This window comes from Blennius ocellaris (assembly GCF_963422515.1).
Source record: "Blennius ocellaris genome assembly, chromosome: 6".
In the NCBI taxonomy this organism is placed as follows: domain Eukaryota; kingdom Metazoa; phylum Chordata; class Actinopteri; order Blenniiformes; family Blenniidae; genus Blennius; species Blennius ocellaris.
This window is the reverse complement of record NC_137655.1, coordinates 5,855,034-5,877,643: the sequence shown is the minus strand read 5'-3', so window position 1 is coordinate 5,877,643 and position 22,610 is coordinate 5,855,034. Positions and strand designations below refer to the sequence as shown.

Sequence of the window (22,610 nt, the reverse complement as noted above, 5' to 3'; positions counted from 1 at the left end):
GTTAGAGTGCTTGAAAGTCGGCAACAGTCGGAGACACGCTGATGTTTTCAGCATTATAGTTGAGAAAGAACCTGAGTTGACAAGTCTGATTGAGATTAGAAGATGGAAGTTCAAACTGGTGGTCGACAAGAAGATTTGATTGGATGCAGACTGACGGGTAGTTAGTTAGTTGTAGTTACATTAAAACATCTTGGGGCAGATATCGCGGAAGCATTATGTTAATGATTACATAACATAAAACTATAGCTGCCATCACTGATTAAAGGTTTGATGTGTTTATTTTTTCCAACTTTTTTGTCAAGACAGTAAATTATTTCAATAGAATAAATGTTGTTTTTGTGTGATGTCAGTTTGATTGACAAGATCTGTCCTTTGATCGTTTCCCACACAGATAATCAAAATGAACTGGAAATAATTGAAGTGTTGCGTTTCTTCCACATGTGAAACCGCAGCTCTGAAACTATGTGTCATTGGTACGTTTGACTGGCTTATAAGACTGTTCTAATGGAAAGTCACAATAAAAGTGGCCGGTAGAGATTAGACGGGATATATTTAGTACAACACTACAGATGAATGGTTCGTATTACGTCTTCTAAATCACAATGGGACTGAAATGCCATGAGGTTTGGTGGAAACTGAACACAAAAGGTTAAAGTTATTTCCTCTGAAATCACAGCTATTAAAAGGGCACAAAGTTTCATTAGGATTTTTCACCTCAGAAACAAAGATGACTGTTTGTAGGCATTTATACAGGTGCAATAACGTAAACAATGACAGGTAAAAAATAACTGTCAAGAAAACAAGTAACAAACTGGGATTAAAAAAAAAAGAAAGAAAAAAAATGTCTATCTAAAAAAAAGTCACGACAATGCAAATATTGACATTTGAACATGTCAAAAGGCGACATACAAGAGATCAGTGGATCTTCACATGGCTGCTCCCAGACTTAAAATTAAACACACACTGCTAAGTTGAAGGTTTTCAGCCATTAAAATACTCTTGAAAAAGCCCAAACATTAAAGCCAATCTAAGTTCAGTCGTTCCTGGCCACTTGAAGCAATACATCTCAACTAGTTGAACAAAACCCAAACGCAGGTTGTGCCGACGCAAAAAGACACAAAACAAAACAAACATTTTACCGATTGAGTAAAAGTTGAAGTTAAAGTGATAAAATACAGTTTATTGAACACAAAAAGAAATAGTTTCCACTCTACATCCCCATTTATTGGTAATTTTTCTTAATTATCATTAATGTTCTTTTGTTTTTCTTTTTTAAATTGGCTGTAAAAATCTGTCAAAGTTAGCTGGAAAAATCTTTTCAACTCTTCAACTTGTTTCGAATGAATTAGGTTTAAAAGTTGAATAAGATTATTCTCCGGGGGTGTCCTGAAGATGAGCTCGTTGAGACACACTGACTCGGGAGTGTTTGAGCTGAAGCCGACGTGATAACGTTTCAGGCCGGATTGACCCGGCGGCCCAACGCTCCCCCCCCACCCCGCCTTTGGCGTGGCTCGTCTGCCCTGCGCCCCTGGCATTTCCTGCGAGTAAAACCTCCGACTGGGCAAACCTGGCAACCAGCACCCACTTCAGTAATGGATACCAGATGAAGGGGTGTGGGACTCAGGCTATTCAACGTGCACACGCACACAGGAAAATACCACTTTCTAACAACCGTGCAGGAACGTTCGCTTCACCCTCCTTGTTCCTTGTGCGCGCTCTCTGCTTTTCTTCAGCAGAAATGAATCACGCCACGGCTCCATCTTAGGTGCTTTATTTTTAGACACGGGGCGATCTCCAAGACGCATGAGTTCATCCAACGTAAACATCTTCTGATACAAGGAGCACTTGTTTGGACATTCTTAAGATTTCTTTTTTTTTTGCAGAATGTAAACTCCCTAAACTCCACCCACTCCAATTCCTGCATGTATAGACAGAAGTTACGAATAGACGACCAAGAGAGTAGTGGAACCAAGCAAAAGCACAATATTTACTCTGATATGCTTCACGTGGATCTTAGAGGGAAAATTCAATTTAAACAAAAAAAAAACATCTTTAGAGCTTTTTTTTAAAATGCTGACACTCCAAGTAGACCAAGTAGCTTTTTAATTTGTCATGGATCTTACCTTGACTTCACATTTCTTGTGGCAGGCGATTCGGCACACTGAGAAAAACAGAAAAGAAGAGAGAAAATTAAATTCACGGTTCATTAAAACCTCCTTCACTGGGGCTGTTGTGGAGAATGAATCATGATGTAGAGTAGTTGTCATGAAGGCATTAAGGAGCGAGAGGTTTGTACAAATTCCCCAGTGTTTGTTCTGTGGTTGAAGTCAAAAATCATCTGCTGTTAGCAGGCTAATGGCGTCCACATCGCCACAGCAGCTTCCCAGCAGAGGCTCCACTGGATAAGTTCACGGCTGTTTATGCAATGAATGACAATCATTGATTTGTTTCCAGCTTTTAGAGTTGTACAATGTTACAGAGAACACAAGTGCATGTAACACAGATACAATTGTACCACTGTCGAGTTGACCAGAGCAAAAAAAGAGAAGAAAAAACGTCATTAATGTGACAAATTCCAGAAAATTGTTTCCTGTCAAGACCAAGACCTGGAAAGTGTGCTCTCAAGACTATAAGACCTCTCTCAAGATACAACAACACAACTGCTTTGACCAAACTATCCAACGTATAATTTTTTTTTGGTCTGCAGGTGGAAACTCTCTCCTTTGCATCGTTTAAAGCAATTAATAATTCCAATTTCTCCCAAGAAACAAGGTTGTATGAACTCTTGGTGTCATTGTGGTGTCGATCGCACATGTAGACAAATGTGGCAGTTTTCAAACTGTTTCCTTTAACCTGATTTTTATTTTTTATCGTGAATAAAACTTACAGGATAGGAGGTTAAGACTCCACACAGATTTATCGGGGGCTAAACAACGACAAAAACTAAGAATAAAGCAAATTTATCCAAGTTGATACAGTAATAGCTACAATGCTCAGTCAAGGCACTGCTACACGTCAATCTAATTTAACTGGATTGTTAATTAATTAGATTATGTTCAAAGAACTTGATTCATTTAGATGTTACCAGTTGAAGCAATTCAATTGAGTTGGTCTAACATTTTCCCACTATTTTCTTTTTTCAGTGAATAAGAAACTAGAAACCTCTAAATGATGCCGAACTGCCATATTAAATTTAGTTGTAATGGCTACTGAAAGAGAGAAATAACACTGTAACAAAGACCAAAAAGTGAGAGGAAAACATAAACATGCTTCTCAGTGATTTATTTGTAAAAGTCAAGAAACAACTCTATTTACTCTGGAAGCCAGGCTCAATGGCACCTTTGCACGTGTGCAGTCCATGAGCAGTGAACATGGAATAGTGCACATCGTCATGGAAACTCAACACATCACCTGAACCTTGTTTAAGACTAAAACAGCAGAGAAATACAAGTTCGGGTGTCTGAGTATCTAAAACACCACATAAAGTTGCGACCTTGGCGCCAAAGTTTCACTAAGAGTGTTACGGAAGTCTGCAGTTTTAGCAGGTTGTGTACATGAAAGTTGCTTTCTCTCCGAGGTAAGTTGCATGTTTACATTATGACTTTGAATGTAAACTTAACTACAAGTGGCTGCCATTTTACCTGCATCTAACAAAGGCCCCATGTTGTCGGAAATGATTGTGATCAGTTAGGATTTGGGTGAAACATACATTAGCAGGGATGCTAATGTTCCCTCATGTGAAAACGTATTGTTTTGGTGTTTTCATTTCAGAAAAGTTTTGCAATGGTAGAAATGCTGAAAATGATACAGTTTTCATGTTGGGCCACTAATAAATGCTGTTTTTGTTGTTGTTTTTGTTTTGTTTTTTTAATGAAACCACACACACTCCTTGTTAAAAGTAACAATAAAACATTTGTACTGACACCCTATGTTTCAAAATCACTTCCCTGTTCATGCCGATGAGACACACACACTCAGCTGAAAAGAAATTAAACCCGCAACAGATGTTTTTTTCAAAAAAGTTTATCTTAAATTAGTAGTTTTCGTAGCTTTAGTTTTAGAAGGTTTGCTCTGTTTTCACAGAGTTCTAATAGCAGAGATCCATAAAACAGCACCTTATATTTTGACATGCAAATCCATCATATAGTTAATAAGAAAAGACACCATGTCTCCTAAACTAAAAACGAAGTCAGAGAATATCCATCATGTTCATGATGTTCAGGATCTGTATTCATTGTTGAAGTTTCCACTCCGTATTCATTAAGACGCTACTAAAGGAGTTAAAGTTACACTTTATTTAAACAAAGGACTCTTAAAGGGAGCTTTGAGAAAATCGAATAAACCCAGTTTATTGAAGTTATTTAAATATAGAGTTTCCTCGCTGCTCCCCTCCTGTCCTGGAGCCCCCCTGCGGACCCCCACAGGGTCTACAAATGAGGGTCAAGAGGAGAGCGCACCTGGACCGGGGGCTCATAAACTGACAGTCAGCCTCAAAGGGACGGAGAAGCAGAACTCAAGCCGGCCCGCTGAGCCCAAGGCTTTCCAAATAAAGGAGAGAGCTGCATGCTTTTACTGGAACGCTCTCTGCACCTTATGTAATGAGTTATTCCTCCTGTCTCCTACCACATTTTTCAACGCAGTTGTAATATCTATTGTGATTAGTTGTCTTTGATATGGGGGCCAGTCCGGACATTGTGGGCGTGGCACTCCATGAATCCTGCACTTCCTCCCAGTCTGACTTCACATGTGCACCGTGCTACTTTAACACTCTCGGGGGGGTGCAAATTAATCACGTAGTATAATCCCGAAACATTCGCTTGTTAAAGAGACAGGTTCTCCTGTGTGACTTAAAAAAAAATAATAAAAAATATTGAGTGAATAAGAAATAGGAAAGGTACTGCAAAAACAAAAAAACAAAAACTCATCTTTAAGGAAATTAAAATACATAAAAGCTATTAGAGGGATGTTTAAGTACTACTTCACACAGGCTAACGAATGCTTATACAGAAATATAGAAAATAGTGTGTCAGAGGATTTAGTTGTTTAAATAGTTTAGTTGGGATTTTCTCCAGTACCAGTCGACTCGAGGCTGGATAAATGAATGAAGGATGGATGGAGAAACACATTTCAGATCAGCGAGCAATTATATCTTGAGTGGACGGGAACAGTAAAATAGTGGCATAATAACTTTTAAATCAAAACTTTCAAGTTTTTCTTTGTCATGGCACCGAGTATATGTAATGAAAATGTCTATATCTTCGCAAAACCAAGTAATTCCTAGTGAAAATTACTACAATCTCAACATAAAGCCAATTTTAATTAAACATTCGGGTGCAAAATACAGTGAAACGTCCAAAAGACTTAATGCATGCTTTTACAAACTGGCTTTGAGGATAATGCTAGTTTGCTAGCTTTTATAGCAACGTCACAACATTTCAGCTCAGGTTTTTTTCTTTTTCTTTTTTAAAATACATGTTTTCCAAGAAAATTTTTACAATTTTCTTGGTGGTTTGGTGGGCTGGATTGGAGCCTCTTGCATTATGTTTAACACCCCTGATCTAGACCGTCGAGTCCCTAGAAACATATAAAAAATATTGTAAAAAAACCCCACCAAAAATACAAACGCAAGAATAAGAATAATAATGAGGGCAGTAGTGGTTAGCACAGAGACATGAGCACCATTTAACATCATCTGTCCTTTGTACGGCCAGCAGTTCTTATAGAAGATAAGATATATTGACTTACAACAACTGTGGAATAAGTCCATGCATACAGTTAGAGAGTCAGAGAAAGACGGCGGCCCCACATGTACAGTGTTTCAGTGGTGGACAGAGAAAGTGAGGAGCTCCATGGTGTAATTACATCATGCTGCATCCAGTTTCTATTTCAGCACCCACAGGACTATACTTGCTCCCGGTGGGGTGACATATGAAAATCTCTCTGAATTCTTAATTAGAGGCCTTTGAATGTGGGTGGCAGCATGAAATCGTACTGGGATATACACACAGTCGGTTCCCAGGATCATACTGAACGGAGCTTTTTCTCCACATCGTCGGTCAGGGATCAGCGGGCCACTCCAAGAGTGGACCAAAATAATGAAACACATTACATTATACTGTTTTATTCGCACAAGGACTATTATTTCAAGCCACAGAGGAGATTGTAAACTCTAAACTAGGACTGCAGCCTTGGATCGGACATAAAGATGTACTACCGAACTCAAGTTTCTCCCGCTGTATTGAGAGAAACACGATTTAGAATCAGTCTTATCTGAAGGTGGCGCAACACTGTCAATCTCAGCAACTGAAATTAATATTAATTGCAATTACTTCTTCAAAATAGTAGTATTTCACTAGTTTGCGTTAATAAATATGAATTTTCAGTTGAAATTTTGTGTGTGCCTGCAGCTGACTAGTATCTCCTCAAATGAGTGTTTTTCACCAAGATCCCATCCCACTTTTTTGTGATTTTTGCAGAAACAAGTTTCCTGAATCGTTAACAAAACTCACGCGGCACTATTCCAGAATTTTCTGCATGTTTTGATGTGCTTTTTTGTGTACGTGCTCCCACTTTAACCGAAATCCCATCCGCTATGATTGGACAACTTTTCGAATACTCCTGTTTTTATGCTTTTTGTGTGCATCCAGAAAAATAAAAAGATGAATGAATGAATGAATGAATCTTTATTTCGAACATGCAAACATAAAAAGAAAGAAAGAAAAAAATAAACATTTAGGTGAATAAAATACAATAGAAACAGCACGATATGCTTAAGCTACATTTCTATGACAAAAAGAAGTATAGAGAAGTAAAAATGAATTCACACTTACGGCTCTACGATGATGAAGAAAAGTAAACAGGTGTCTGGGGTAGTATTATTTTGAGTTTTGGAAAAAAAATGCAAAAAACTTTTTTTGCAAAATGGGAAACTTCTCCAATTTCTAACTTCTCTTGTCACAATTTATTAATCCCCTTGGGAAAACTCCTTTTCCACATTGACCCACCTATCACGGTGCTTCAGGGAGCTGACTGGGGTCAAGGGTCATGCTCAGGGACCCACAGTGGAGATCGAACCTGCAAACTTCCGATCCCAAATCCGTTCTTGCAATCAATAAATAATCAGCCAAACTGTGATAAATGAAGGTTACAACAACAACAACACCAACCAGGAGACGCTAAGACACAGAAGTGCTGAAGACAGAAGCTGAAGGGAGTTTGGAATAGACGTCAGGGCTGCACAATGAATATCCTCCCAAAACTCTGACTGAACTGCGATGAATTCAGCTTTCATGCCTTTCTTCTATTTAAAAGAAACTATTTGGGTTAAAACAGTTTCTTGACCGTCGATGGCAGTATAGAAAATTCACAAATCCACAGAGCTGAGTTGTTAAAAATCCACTATAATGCACCTCTGGCCAGGACACAAGTCACGTGGAACGCTCTTGTATCAAATTCAAACATACTTCTGCTAGATAAGCACAAACGCCACGCGCCCGTCCATCAGGACGACGTCCGGCGCTGAAAACAAGACGCTCCCGGGGCCACGTGGGAAGAGGCAGGGACTTCCATATTGGGTGTGAAAGCACGGAGCACGGAGAGCCCGGGTTTGGCTTTACCTTGTTAGGAAGAGGGAGCTGTGGAGGATAAACAGAACAGACATGTGCCTGGAGGAGGGAGGAGGGGAGGAGGGGAGGGGAGAGGGATGAAGGGCGATGGACGATGGAGTGAGAAAAGGAAAGGCAATTGGAAAAGGAGAGGAGAAGGAAGGGGAGCGACTGCTGACATCAGTCATTTAAAAAAAAAAAAAAAAAGTCATGGGGCGGGACGGGAGCTGGTCAGAACAAGGAGAACATCTTGCTATCTGACTCCGGGGCCGTGGTAAAGAAAGACGGAGGGGGGGGGGGGGGGGGGGGTCTGGCCAGGGCCGGGACATTTCCTTCCCCTCGGACCGTCGGTATGAGCGTACAGTATACTCCCACAGGGCTGGGCTGGGCCCCCGAACACCACCAACACAATCGCAGGGCGGCGGCAAGGGCCGGACAATTTCCTCTTCCTCTCCTCCTCCTCCTCTTCACCCTCACTCTCACTCTCTCTTCCATTTTATTCCCACAAACGCACGATGACCAACACGTGAGCTCCGGCACGTGTAACGAATACTGTCACTCCGGCGTGCCGACACGAACCAGCTGATCAACACACACGTCTGATCCAGAGGTCCGCAACCCGCGGCTCTTCAGCCGCTCCGTGAGGCTTTCACAATATTATTTGTGAATAAACTTTTTGTTTTCATGTTTGTTTTATTAGCATTCCTCACTGAGTTTCACAGCTGGTCTAATCTGCAGGGTAAAAGCGACTAAATAAGTTAAAATAGTAAAAACAGTCAATAAAATAGATTTGCTTAGTAAAGCTTTTTATTCAGACAGAGAAAGAAAGAAACGAGAAAACAGGGAAACTAATTAAAGAAAAAAATTCAAGCGTAAAAATAAGACAAAAGAAAACAAAAAAAAATTAAAAGGTAAAATGACATAAACAAAGAAAAAATGAAAAGCAATTGAAAAAACATGAGAAAATAAGGGAAAAAATGTTTCGTAAAAATGTTTTAGGTAAAAATGAAGAAAAAAGAGGAAAAATTAAAAAAATGCTAGTTAAAGTCAAACTGCTCAAATATTGGAAGCACACAGCAGCAATACATTTTACCTAAATTGTACCAATGACACTTCATGATTGAAACCAATGTTTGTATGTATTATTATTATTATTATTATTATTATTATTATTATTATTATTATTATTATTATTATTATTATTATTATTATTTTATTAACATGTTTTTTCCCCTTAATTTCATATAATTGTCATGGTTTCTGCTCAAGATGAATTTTTATTGAGCAGAAAATTCTGAAAACGGCTCTTCTGCTCAAACAGGTCAGAGATAAGGAAATTCCTATTAAGACCACAACAATGCAAAACCTTGAGCGACAACAATGTCCTAGAAACAAATGCAGCTGTTGACTCCTGGGGAACTCCATTTTGATTCCACAATATTAAAATTGGACACTAAGTCATCGCTGTTCATCACTTGACTCCCACCAGGTTGTTTTCATTCAGCCCAGAGGAGGAGGAGGAGGATGAGGAGGAGGAGAGTTCCCATAGATGTTTTTTTTATGTGTCATCTGTCTGCTTCATCCTGACGAAACACAACTTCTTTATGTATGTGTGTGTTTGGATTCAGCACTGACTTTAAAACAGAAAGTTCTGGAAACTAGAGACAGCAGCAGTTGTTTGGAAGTCCTCCATCGCAACTAAGAAGCTCTGCTGCCACCTCGTGGCCTGTCACATATTCACATATCTCTGGACAGTTCGTCTTTATTTCAGTCAATCATACACTCCAGATGTATTAATGTATTTTCGTATTTCAATTTTTTTTTATTAATTTAAGTTTTTCATTTACCTTTTCATCATGATTTGCACAATCTTACCAGCTTAGAAGAGTTTTCATTATTTCTAAATGATTGCGTTTACCTTACATTGTTAAAATTATTGATTTTGCAGGAAACAAAGTATTGAAATCTTGAAAAAAGAAAACCCTTTAAATATTTTATTAGTTTGCCTGTTTTTTCTACATGCATAACAAAAGAAGTAATACATAACAAGCTAGATGGGTTTTTTTTCTAACCAAATTATCAGTAGGCCATACGAATAATTCATAGAGAAGCAAGAACACCATATTAAGAAACATTTCTTCTTCGGTTCAGCATCAAATATCAGATTCCTCAATTTGAATTCATCTTTGGAAATATTCCATCAAGATATTAGTGCATTCATGTTGCTTTAATTTAACCTGCCTTGGACCAACACGTTGAGTTTATCAAAGTGCGTCTGCTGCAGTGTGCATAGCTTCAGTCTGACCGGCAGAGGGCGCACCAGTCAAACGAAAAGTTCAGAAGTTTTACCTTCCCTGCATGTGACAACATTCCAACATGAGTCTGATCCGAGTAATGACGCTGGACTGAGAGAACAAAACCACTGGTCATCCTACATCTGCTTGAGTAATGGAAGTGTGTGCGGTCTCCCCGTGTGCACGTGTGATTTGAACTTGGCTTCTGGTCTGATGCAATCAAAGATTCACTGCAGAGCTCGATGAGCCATTAAACTATCTTTACACGCTGGTATAATTCGTTTTCACAACATGAGCGTGACGAAGTACTTGCGTGTGCGCGTGCGTGTGGTGCATGAGATTAGCTGCATTCCAGCTGCATGAGCGAAGCGGTCAAGAACAGAGCTGTGATAACCTTCTCTCTCCTCTGGTGGTGAACGACACCTGCTTATTGTAGCGGGACTGGACACAGCGTTTGAAGACCTGTGGATCCATGAAGCCGGCTGTACAGTGGTGAAGTGCTGCAGGCCTCCGTATGGAGTTCTGGAGGTCCAAAGCACTGCGCATTTGAAGTGTCACCGTCTCTGTTTCGCTCTATGTTTGTCCTGTGGTCGTCTGGACATACCCCACATTAAACCAGCTTGGATGAAACGAGTTTACTTCTCCGGTTGCAGTGAAGTCAGTCACTCGCATGCACGCTGACTCTTACCAACATACAAACAAACACGAGCCTAAAAGCAACATGCACGTCTCCTCCAGACAATGAAAATGTATAAAGTGTCTCAACAATGTGTGGTGCGAGCTCAGCAGGGACCCGGACCGCTGGTTGGGAAACACTGCTCTACAAAACACAGATGTGATGATTCAGGATAAATAAAAAAAAGATCTGAAAAGATCCTTCAAACAATTGTGGGTTTAAAAGTCTTTTTTTTTTTTCTTAAGCAGTATATAAATTTGCTTTAAAATGACAACAAAAGAAATCGTAGTGGGTGGCACTTATTTTCGGTGATCGCAGCAAAACTCGGGATGTTTTTAAGTGTCTTTTCACGTTACCTTTAAAGGTTACAACAGCGCTCTATTGTCTGCACACTCAACTACAGTCAGAGAATTTGAAAGCCAGTTCCTGTCCTCAGGGCAGATTCTCCCAAAAATACCCCACCACACAGAAAGCAGCCCCCCCCCCCCCCCCCCCCCCTCCCCCCTCTTTTTTCTTCATGGAAAAACTGCAGTCCTGACCTGCGTCAACATGCTATTGTCAAAGTAACTAACACCTTGTATCCTGGCAACTGCTGAGCGAGAGAGGAAGTCCGAGTCCTCCTGTCATTACGGGAACATGTGACTGCAGACTGTTGGTAAACAAGCGCAGCGGGAAGGACGGAGTGCATGTCTGAGTGAGGAGATCCCAACACTATTACACACTGTGGGTAATCTGATTACTCTGCAACAGAGGACAAAAAAAACAAAACAGTTTTTAATATCAGCTGCATTAGTTTTACTAAGAAACAGCAGGAAGTAGATGAAATGGAAACAACAAAGTCTGCACCCCAGCACCAGCAGATCCTTTTCCAGTAAAGTGAACTCATTTGGCTCAGGAGGGAACAACAGCTCTGCAAACGATGTGATGTACAACAGAAAGATACTGCAGTAATTCTATCTCTGCTAATATTTTAACAATAATCAGTTAGTGGCACCTTGTTTTATAAATTTCCCATTATAGCAATAAATTACTGTATAATGCCAAAGTTTCATGGCTATGAAATTGTTTTATTTCCGGTGTCAAATTACTATTTGGTGGTCACAAATTGCTATTTCGTGGCCTCAAATTAATATTTTGTGGCCAAAAACTTGTATTTTGTGGTCAAAACCTGTTTTTTGTGGTCATAAATTAGAATTTCGTGGCCTCAAATTGTTATTTTGTGGCATCAAGTTTTTATTTTCTGACTAAAGCTACTATGTCGTGACAACAAATTATTATTTTGGTCACAAATTAATAATGCATGGCTACTAGTTACTATTTTGTGAAGTTACTATTTAATGGCCACCAGTTAATATTCTGTGGCCAGAGATTACCACCTTGTGGTCTCCAATTATTACCCCGTGGCCAAAAAAATACTAACTTATGGCCACAGTTTAAAGTTTTATTTCACCTCTCGTATCCGGGGCACATTCAAAATGGCCAAAATTGGTTGGTACACATGTGCTTTGGATACGTTTTCAATGCAGTATGTGGAATTGAAAAATTGCAGTGGAATTGCAATAAAGTAAAAAAAAAAAAAAAGGAATATATTTCAAAGCCCTGCAAGTTTTTTTTTCCTCTCTAAAATACTTCACTGTATTTATGATACTCCAAACCTCCCTTCTTTCCACTTCTCCATCACTTGACACTCTGATCCGAGGCTCTGTCTTTCCAGTCGCTTCTGGTTTGAACGAAATTGAAGTTGAATGATTCTCACGACAAAGGAGAAAAACAGATCCGCTGTCGTCTGCAGCCTGAACAGGAGACTCCTGTGTTGTCCTCATAAATCTGTCTCTGTGACACAGACACACACACACACACACACACACGTGCACGCACACAAACACGTGCACGCCCTCAAGCCCAGATGCACGCAGTCGAGCAGAATTACACAGAGATAAATTAGATCAAACTCCAGCTCGGCGCAGTCGTGTCACTTTGCTTTATTTGTTCTATAAATCACTTCTGGAGATGATGGTCCCAGGTGCCGTCCTCGCTCCGTTTATGAAGACACTTAAGTGACTTTCCACATACACATCCCAGCAATGTCCAGCTAAAACTAAGAGACAGCAGCAGCTTCTGCAATCCGTGGACTTCTGATCAAAAGGTAAAGCTTCAGATTGTGAGTGCCATACAGTACGACTTTTTATCAGAGGACTTCTGAGAAGACTTCTCCCAAATAAGGCTTCAGTGCATCAGTCATGTGAAATCATTTACAAGCGATACCGAAACCCAATATATATTGTACCTCTCTAAAAGCAGTGAATTTTAACATTTTTTGTTTATTTCAGTGCAAAACATGGTTTTTTTTACACAATTTACAAATAACAATTATGTAAATTGCGCTACTTCCTAACTGTATTCATGTCTAATTTAACAAATGAGGGACTAAACAGTCACTGACACCGACATTAGAAAAGCACTGAGATTATTGAAAACCATAAATCAAGAGTAGTTTATCAAACTGCAAAGAACACCTTTCATTGAAATAAATGTCAATTGAAGATATGAGAAACATCGTAAGTTTTTCAACTTTTTCTTCTTTTCTTTTCCACCTAACAAACGTACAGTCAACACACAGAATATGTTGAAAACGCAAATTGTAGTATAAACATTACTCTTGTTGATGCACATCGCTCCATAACCTCACACCAGCAATGTCTCTGACTTGGGATGCATCAATATGGAGTTTAAAGGAGTCATCAACGAGTATTCTCACGTATCCAGTCTCACTTAGTCTTTAAATCGATTCTTAAAATTTTGGTTTGGAAAAAAAGAGTACATTCAAGATTTTGACTGGTACGGATGTTAAGCGCATGTTGATTGGCTGCAGGAACTGTCAATCATAGCGATAGCAAGGCAGTCCTTTGCTTGCATGAAAAATTTAAAGCAAAAAACGATCGTGAAGTGATCTACAAACATCCACGCCTCAGCGCAACGCACCCCGTAGATGTAAAATGAAATACAGGGTCATTTGTAAATCACTTGGGGTTCTAAGTTTATACTGCTCCCATTAGTGGTTAGCGGCTAAATTTAACAGAGGTGGGTTTATCATATTAGCCTCCTGTGGCAACAACAACGCAGGAGCACAATCAAAACCTTCCCTTTTGGGGTGCTGAAAGAACTCTTTCAAACTCAAGGTTCAACTGAGGTCCAACTCCAATATACCTCTTCTAAAGAGTTCACAGCAAATCAGGCTTTGTGGCATTTAATAAGTGCTTGTCTCTGTACTCGGCTTGGACAAGCAAGTAGCTAAAGGTTAGTGACTGGCTAGTCACAAACCACAGCTTAGATCATTCTCAGTTCTTTTGGCTTCCCGACTGAACAAAACGCACCACGTGGAGACGTGCTCTTCCAAAACATTGCCTCATGCACAGACTGTAAAAGCAAAATGTGGAGACTTAATGACATGCTTATCCCAGAGCACAACGGCAGAAACATCTGGACTCTCCGGCGAGATCACAAAGCTAAAGCACAGTAAATGCAGGTGCTGGTTTTAAAAGCCACTCTTTATGCAAGAAAGGCACACAATGCTGTGAAGCAGCAAAGTCCTTTCATGCAACATGCCCAAGAAAAGACAATTGGACACCTCGTAGCCCAGCTTCACCCCAGCAGCTAAAGGTGTTTGGCCTGTTGTTCATCCAGGGTTCACACAGTACCTGCTATTCAAGAGCAGATGGAACCAATAGTTGGGATTTTTTGTTGCTCCTGCAGCGTGAACCTGATCCAAAGGAGCCTGTCAAATGGCCTTTAAAGGAAACCAGCGAACAGAGAGCGCTCTTGTTTTTTCATAGCTACATCAACCCGTCCTGTGTAAAAGTTTTGGGAAGCCGCGAGCTAAATATTCCCCCGTCGTGTGCCAAACCACACATCCAGCCATTTCCACTTGGTATCACTGGACGTTATCTATCTGAAAGCAGACATTTCCACCACAACATGATATGCCCAGCGCAGTGAAGTCATCTACTTGGAGCTCTCAGCTTTGATTTAAAGCACCAGATGGAAAACGTTTACGACACGAGAACTTCTGCCAGAAACAGCCCACGTTCGAACCAATATCTCAATCGAAGTTGCAGCGAGTGTGTGATGCGTCACAGTAAACTTCTTCGACTCAAAACCCATGAGAAAAAAAAAAAAGGTTTCTACGGTTCACTTTCAGGGGGTTGGTTTTGGCCGACCCACAGCTGGAGTGAATAGTTCTCCTGCACATGTCTATATGAACGGCTGTATACTCACCATATTTAATGTTTTAGGCGTATTGTTGTTTGCACGCATGTGTGTCTGGTTTTATTACAAACACTAACATCACCCACTCCTGACCCAATATGAAAACTACATCCTTGTTTCTGCCATTTATGTTTTCAAAACGTTGCCATGTGAACTCAAAACACAAAATCGATGCACTTTCACTTGATACATTGTCGTTTTCAGTACAGTTTTTTTATAGATCGTGCGTTTTGGATTCGCTCAACTTTTTTTTTAAGAATTTCTGCTGCAGGTTGTTGCTCAAGTAAAGCTGACAGAACAGCCTACATTTCAGCAGATCAACACCAAAGGACTCAACAGAATTTGGCGGAAATTAAAGGTATATGCACACTGGTATGCTAAATTTCCATAGCAGTATCATTAGCTGACATATCGTTGGGCTGTTGATGGTGGTAGAGAATTAAAAACAACCATGTTCTTTTATAATCGATCTGCTATGAAAGTTTTCCAAAAATCAGGGCATCCTGTGTCCAAGATGTTAAAATGTTAATCCTGAAACACAAATGTAGGTATATGTTGAAATGTAAGACCAGGGAAAGTGTGGTTCTTTAGGTCGATGCTAATTCCTGCTTCTCTGACCTGTATTGGTTCAACAAAGTGGTATCAGCTCCAGTAGTTCCAGTTCAACATGATTAAATGACAACCTCCTGACGATTCAAATGTAAAATGAATCCATCCAAACAAAAAAAGGCGAAACCCCCTAAGGATCACATGTTTGTCACATTTATTGAACTAAACCAATCTCTTAAATCCAAGAATCTGATTAAATCCTGGCTTTAGTCAAGAAACGTGCCTGATTCATGACGGTCAATTGGTTTGAATGTATCACAGTATACTACAACGTCAGTTTCCCATTGTGAGGGAATCTCAAAAAAAAAACATGGTGAGACACCCAGAAGCATTTTCTGTTGGAGTTATTGATCCAACGGCGCCTAATCACTCCGCAGTCAGTCAACCACAGAGTTCCTTCAGTGAACACCATTTAGGAAATTGAGAAGCTGTTGACCTTCAGCCTTCCTGATGCTTCTTTTGCTTTTCACTGTCACTTAGCTGACTTAACCCCGACACACGGACCACCCCTCGTGACCTTAGTTGACCTCCCATTTAGACCATTGATGGGTGTTGTAAAGGAAACTGCCTCTCCAGCAGATACTGCAGAACTTCTGTGTCTTTTAATTACAGGATATAGAAAATTTGAGACAAAAAGGATAAAGAATTCTCCGTTTTAAAATAATGACGCGTACCAGACTAGACTTTGAGAGCCAGCTTTCTCAGGGTAGGCTTCATCGCCAGGGCCTTAAAATAGTGAAAAAAGACAGGATGCGATAAGATCTGAAATCCAACAAGCTTTCAACTATAAAACAATGACTAACTCACAAAGGCAACCAGAAAATAACACTGTGGAGTAAATGAATCATGGGAGTCTGTCATGACAACTAAGCAGAGATTTCTGTATTCAAATAGCGAACAGCCAACACTTTATGAGGTTGCTGAGATTTTTTTTGATCATCATGCCAGATGTAACAACATAGTCTGTGCTTTCTGGGCTTTCAGCATTTATCCAATGGAGTACAAACAAATTTCAGAATCAGAAATTGAAATAAAGATGGAAAACAGATGTCACACTTTTCCCTGTCCAACTATTCTAAACACATTCAGGAAATATGATCATAAAAGGTTAGAATAACAAAATCAGGCAAACTAAACGCATTCAGATTTCTCCAGGTAAGAGGCATTTTAAACCAACCGAGTCAGATCGATGGGAATTGGTTATATGTGTTGCAGTACGTCTTCCGAGACAAGTCCAGCTGATCTGATTCACATGGTTTGAGAGAAGTGTGCACATTTATGTGTCTTTCTTGGACTCGGGTCATCTGGTAAAACAGGAAGCGCGGGAAAAAGGGGCCACAAATAAATCTCTCCCAGAGAGAAGCAGTCAGTGTGGGAAAACCACCACAACAGCAGCTATAGACGTTTGAGGACTAGCGACTGACCTCTGCAGACGAGTCCGTCCTCGACGATGGCCTGTTTGCACACGCTGCAGTGCTTGGCTTTCTTGAACGTCTTCACCCGGAACGTGTGGGAATGAAGAGCCTCCAACTCCTCCGGCTGCAGGTACAAAACAACCAGAGGCACACAAACGTACAATGTTAGCATTAAAGTCTTCAGAGAGCGCCAGTCATTTGGTTTTTTTTTTTATTAAAGGCGATCGCACAATGTTTTGGTCATTCACAGTCTCGACTCATATTCCCTTCTGCAGAGTACCCAGTCCTAAAACATGCATTCGACACTTATTGTTGACTACCACCTCACCAGATAAACCTTTTTTTAATCAACTTTAACAAGAGTGGAGAGCATGCAGCAGTCAGTGTTGTGGAAGAGTGTTTCCTGCAGCACCTTCATTCTGTTTCCGTTCCTCCCTCCATCGTCCCACCATGTAGGAATGTGACATCATGCTTATGGTGTATTTACTCAGCTGGTCCTATCTTTTTTTTTTTTTTTTTAATATTTGCTTTGAGGTTGAGCTCCCCGGTAATAATAATAGTCTAATGGATCCCCCAGTTCAGGAAAACCTCACTAAACGTTAGATTATAGTGATTATCTCGTAAAAATACTAAACCGTAGCAGTCTCACGTTGCATTGGGAGAGTTGATGACAATCAACAGAACCTGTCATTAACCATATGACAGAATTAGATTGATAACTGGTGAGATAGAAAGCAGCTAATTAAATACTGAGCAGCATGCACGTGTGTTTTCATCATATTTAAAGAGAAAATATGTATAAATATAGAGGGGGGAAAAAAACAAAAATGCATACAAGCAGAAACAGAATGAAGTTTTCATTTCCATGTGTTGTCTGTACGTCTGCATGCACATGTTTCCCCCTACGTGCACATGTCCGTGAGCCTTTGATGTAATCAAACATACCTCCCTGTGCTACATGTACACATGCTCCGTTTGGAGATTAAAGAGAGAAAACTGCATGTATTTTCAAAGCAGGAAGTGCCCATTAGTGTGGCAATCAGCCATCAGGCTTCAATTAGGTGAGCGTGCGTGCCGGACCAGGGGCTGAGAGTGGCCATGTGGTTGGCACATTGGGGGCCCAGAAATGTTCATCGTACACTTGAGGAAAATTTCAAAAGTTCCCCAGTCTGACAGAATTCCCATTGTGCCAACCACAGCGACGTTAAAACCACTAATGGCTACACCCGTTTTCCCCTTCTCATCAATCCTGAGAGGCAACGTGTTGGAAAAGCGGCAGAGGCTGTGCAATCTCAGCGCACAAGCAACACTTTAATTATAAACCAGGAGGAGAATCTGTTGGACTCTGCTCATTCGGTGCCATCTGAACTGCCCATTCTCCTGTTATTATCAGAAGGAACTGAGCGAGCAGAGGGAAAGCCCCTACTCTGTCTGCCATGATGTCTTAATCCTCCGCCAAAGCACATGTTACTGAAAAACTAAAAATAAGTGATAATCCGGCCCTCAAAGACAGTTGTAAACAAAAGTTTTTATCAGTGTAGGAACAGAGTGATGATAGCTGGACTGAGGTATCTGCATTATGTATGGAGCTTCAGATTTAGAAGCAGGGTTTGATTGACTAAGAGATGTCAAGAGTGAAAGCTCACGCGAATAACTCGAGCACAGTGTGATTCACACCCATCAAACTGTCAATCAATAGGCGCTATTTACTAATACTTTGAAAAGTGAAAACTTTTAACGCAACCGGTTACAAGACTTGTAAAAGGGTACCATTTAAAATGTGAATTAAAATCTGCATCAAGTTAAAGGTGGATATTTTCCATACTAAAGCTGCACCGATACCGATTTAAAGGACGTGTACAAGAACGAATACTAACCTTGAGCTACTTGCCGATACCGACTACCAACACCGTTACTTACTAAATGTTAAATATTTAATCGTAATTGTACACTGTGTGAGCATTCCCGACATGGCTTATCACATTCACACATTCACACGCCAATGGAGGTTGCTGCCATGCAAGGCGTTGTCAACCCAATGTCAATCCAGTCGATTTTCCCGCCTGGTGTTTACTCGACTTGAGGTGACAGTCCCCTGTTTGTTTTTCAAAACCGCATGGCAACAGCGGGACAGCCGACCCTTCATTCCATCTCCAGGCTACGCCTCGCCACGATATAACGTGATTAGCCTAATCCACTTAAACTGAAATAACGACCGTGACTGTGCAGGACGCGCCGTGTTGGCAAACCGGGTGAGGGGATTTTTCTGTGGAGGGGGTGGAGGTCCCAACCTGGCACCCATACATGGTGTCATCCAAGGCGCCGTCATGCCACGGACCCCGGCTGGCACCTGCTGGGGCGGGAAACTGATGGTGGATTTTAGGGAGTGGAAAGAGGTGTTAAGTGGGTTTAAAAGAACTCTGTGGACTTTAAATATTTCTACAATCTCTCATCATCAAAAGCTAATAATTAGATTTTCTGTCTACCGACTGTCTCCACTGGTGATCTCTAACTTTAGGTCCATGGCTCTTTTGGGGGAGGAGTCATAGGTTGTGCCTCCTTTGAGGTTTCCAAAATCATAAGTATACATGTCAAAGAAATACCACACATTTTCTCGCGCGGGGGTGTCACACATAAGGCCTGTGGATGAAAAACTGTTCCACTACGGCCGGGTGAGTTTGTAGAAACATGCATAATGCAATAGCTAGAGGTGTTTTCTGGACATTTCACTGCATTTTACACCAAAAGGTTTTTTGTTTTTTTTATTAAAATTGACTTTATGTTGAAATTGTATAAATTTTTGGTACAAATTGTGAAACATTAGAAAATATAGATCTCATCTACACGTGGAACAAAAATAGACATTTTCAAATGTTATATTTGACATCACAACAAAGAAAAACAAATATGTTAATTAAAAGTTGTGAAAGTAAGGCTAGTGAAGGCATAAAACATTTATTTTCAAACTGCAAGTGGATGAAACTGAATAGTGAAACAATTCCAATCAGAGCTGCATATTATAGTGCTCAATTATCCTCATCACAATATATGAGTATTTCACTCTTTCTATCTCTGTGTTGGACGATCGGATGATCTTACAATGTCACGAAGATGAAAACGTGTAAACAGTGATCATATGTAAAACAAATACAAATAATGCATCTTTTTTTCATGTTTCAAGTGAAAACACCTCATTTTTTTCATTTTTGTTTACATGGCAATATTTTGAAAACGACATCCGTTTACATGTAAACGACAGAAACGCTGGAAACAGCGTTGTTTTCACGTTGGGCCAGTGGTGGGGGGGCTGTTGTTTGTTTGTTTTTGTAATGAAACCATGGAAGTATATTCGTGTGGACAGACGACCAAGTTGGATTGTTATTATGGTGACTGTCAACTATAAAACTATCAAGTCACACACTTAGAAAACCACAGGTTTACACAACATGAGCCCAGATTGAACAGAAGCCACACTCACACTCACACACAGGTGTCAGAGGGACACCCTTTCTTAAAATCAGCCCACAGACCACATAATTGAAAACAGTCATTAAATCTACAAGAGAAGGAGCTTTGGGCCTAAATGAAGTCATCTGTTTTGGACTCAGATTACCACACAAATATTGGAACAAAGGAGTGAGTCAGTGGTCGCGCTTTTGAAGGATCCTTCAGCCCTTTGAGAAATAGTGCAATCAGTTTCAAGTAAACACAAAACAAGCTAACTTTTTTGATATATACAGACACTAAACTGCGAAAATGCGTATTGCAGCAAGTGTGCACAACAACGCGTAACAACACACATTCCTCTCTGTGCTCGTCTGTCTGCACGATGATTTATGCAAGGAACACATTTTCCAGATTCCAAATTAAATTACTTCTGCAACATGGGATGTAACATTTAATCAGCTCAGGTTAGAGCAGAAAGCTCAACGTGCCTCCGGTGTACACGATTCTCAGTTGCAGAGAAAACCTCAACCTCTCTGGCCGCCAAAAATGTTCCTTATTGTACTGAGGAATATAGATTATCAATAGAAATTAGGAAAACTACCCTTTTGGTAATTTGGCATGCAGCAGTATACGCAACCACACACACACACACATCCTCACTACTTCTGTGTTAAGCAGACAGAATGTCTCAATGTCTCAATCTGGGGGTCCATTCAGCACCCTGCCCAACACACACACACACACACACACAACACACCTCGGGGCTTAACCAGTCACACTGGACAGAGGTGCATTGAAGGAGGCTGTTCGGGGGGCGGGGAGTGGGTGGTGGGTGTCATTATCTACTTATGTTGACGACACATTTCTCAGTCTGTATAGTAAATGATAATAAATGAGGACCTGTGATGTGGAGTGGTTAAGTGCCCTTCATCTGAAATATGTTGAGGATTTAATTCCCAGCATCACTTCAAACTTCTTCACAGGCCGAAACAAAAGCAGGATCTCCTCAACGACCCCTGTCTGTTTCAGTCCTCTTGCCCTCCGGAGATGTGTCTGTCATTTGACCTCAAAATACTACGTAAATACACGGCAGAGCAATATAGCCGGACGCTCCCCTTTGTGAGCCTTTAATTGTTTCCGATCATTAGGAGCGCAGCTCTCAGAGTTTGTTTATTGTTTGGGTGGATGGGTGGATGGGTGGGTGGGTGGAGTATATGGGGAGTCGATTGGGGAGACAGAGGTGATGGGGTGGGGGGGGCGACGATGGGGGCAGGGAAGCTCTGCCAGTGCATTCACAGCCTGATTATTTTCTGTTTCAACGTGTTGCGCTCATGCAAATGGCCTCCGTCCTTCACATTCGCGTCACACTTTCTCCATCTCAAATGGGCCACAAAGGAAGGAAATGGTTTCAGACAGGCAACCGGGACCCCCGAAAGCTGGGGTCAGGGTGTACACACACTCCCCGCTCCTCCTCCCCCCCACCTCCTGGGAACGGACCGCCGTTCCCTTAGAGACGCACGCATAATCTCCTGCCCGGCTCTCATTAGCACACACGGGGCCATAACAGGCGCTCGCGTGCGTGGAAATGTGCAAACCCGCACACACACCCCTGTGGACCAATGCACATCGGTGGGCGCACACACACACACACACACACACACACACACACACACACACACACACACACACACACACCAGCGGCAACAACACTCCTACATCCCAGCTTACTTTCTCCTCCATGTATTTCCTCCACGACTAAAGGAAATATACACCGTCTAACCCTCCACATGCGGTGGATTTTAAACTCTTGTTAACTCTCTCCACTCTTTAATTTGGTCACTTTTAATAGATTGTTGTCATTTTAAATAATAATAATTGGTGACTTCACCATAGTGGGAGAACAAAATCGATGATGCAGTAAAGACATGATGATGATGTAACGTCTCCAAAAGCCCACGCACTCCCCAAGAGCCAATAAAATGTAAAGAGCACTTACAGAAACAGCTGAAGCATTTACTAAAGAATTCGTAGTCTGTGAAACTATTCTGAACTCGTTTTAAGCAACGAACTAATTCTTGGTTTCAGGTTGAGGGAACAGATCGAGGGCTTTCAGCTCTGAACTCACACTGAACACATCATCAAGATTTTGTGGTGAGCATTTTCAAGACTTGCAAAACAAATTGAAAATATAATATTGACAAAAATCTATTTTTTACATTGAATAACAAAGTTTTTGCATCAGTACCAATCCCTCTCAGTGACCACATTGTCTGTTATTCCACTGGAGTCGAACGTCAGC

At 40.8% G+C, this 22,610-nt stretch overlaps 1 protein-coding gene across 15 annotated transcripts in view; it reads right to left on the bottom strand.

The window, feature by feature from the left end:
* tns1b (tensin 1b) overlaps positions 1-22,610 on the bottom strand; it is a gene marked incomplete at its 5' end in the record, with an annotated part of 183,720 nt that overhangs the window by 112,760 nt on the left and 48,350 nt on the right. For all 15 annotated transcript variants that reach the window (XM_080498037.1, XM_080498042.1, XM_080498028.1 and 12 more), the window contains 2 exons: positions 2,124-2,161; positions 16,874-16,988. In XM_080498037.1, the coding sequence (XP_080354163.1) occupies positions 2,124-2,161; positions 16,874-16,988 (153 nt within the window). The remainder of the gene's footprint in view (positions 1-2,123; positions 2,162-16,873; positions 16,989-22,610) is intronic.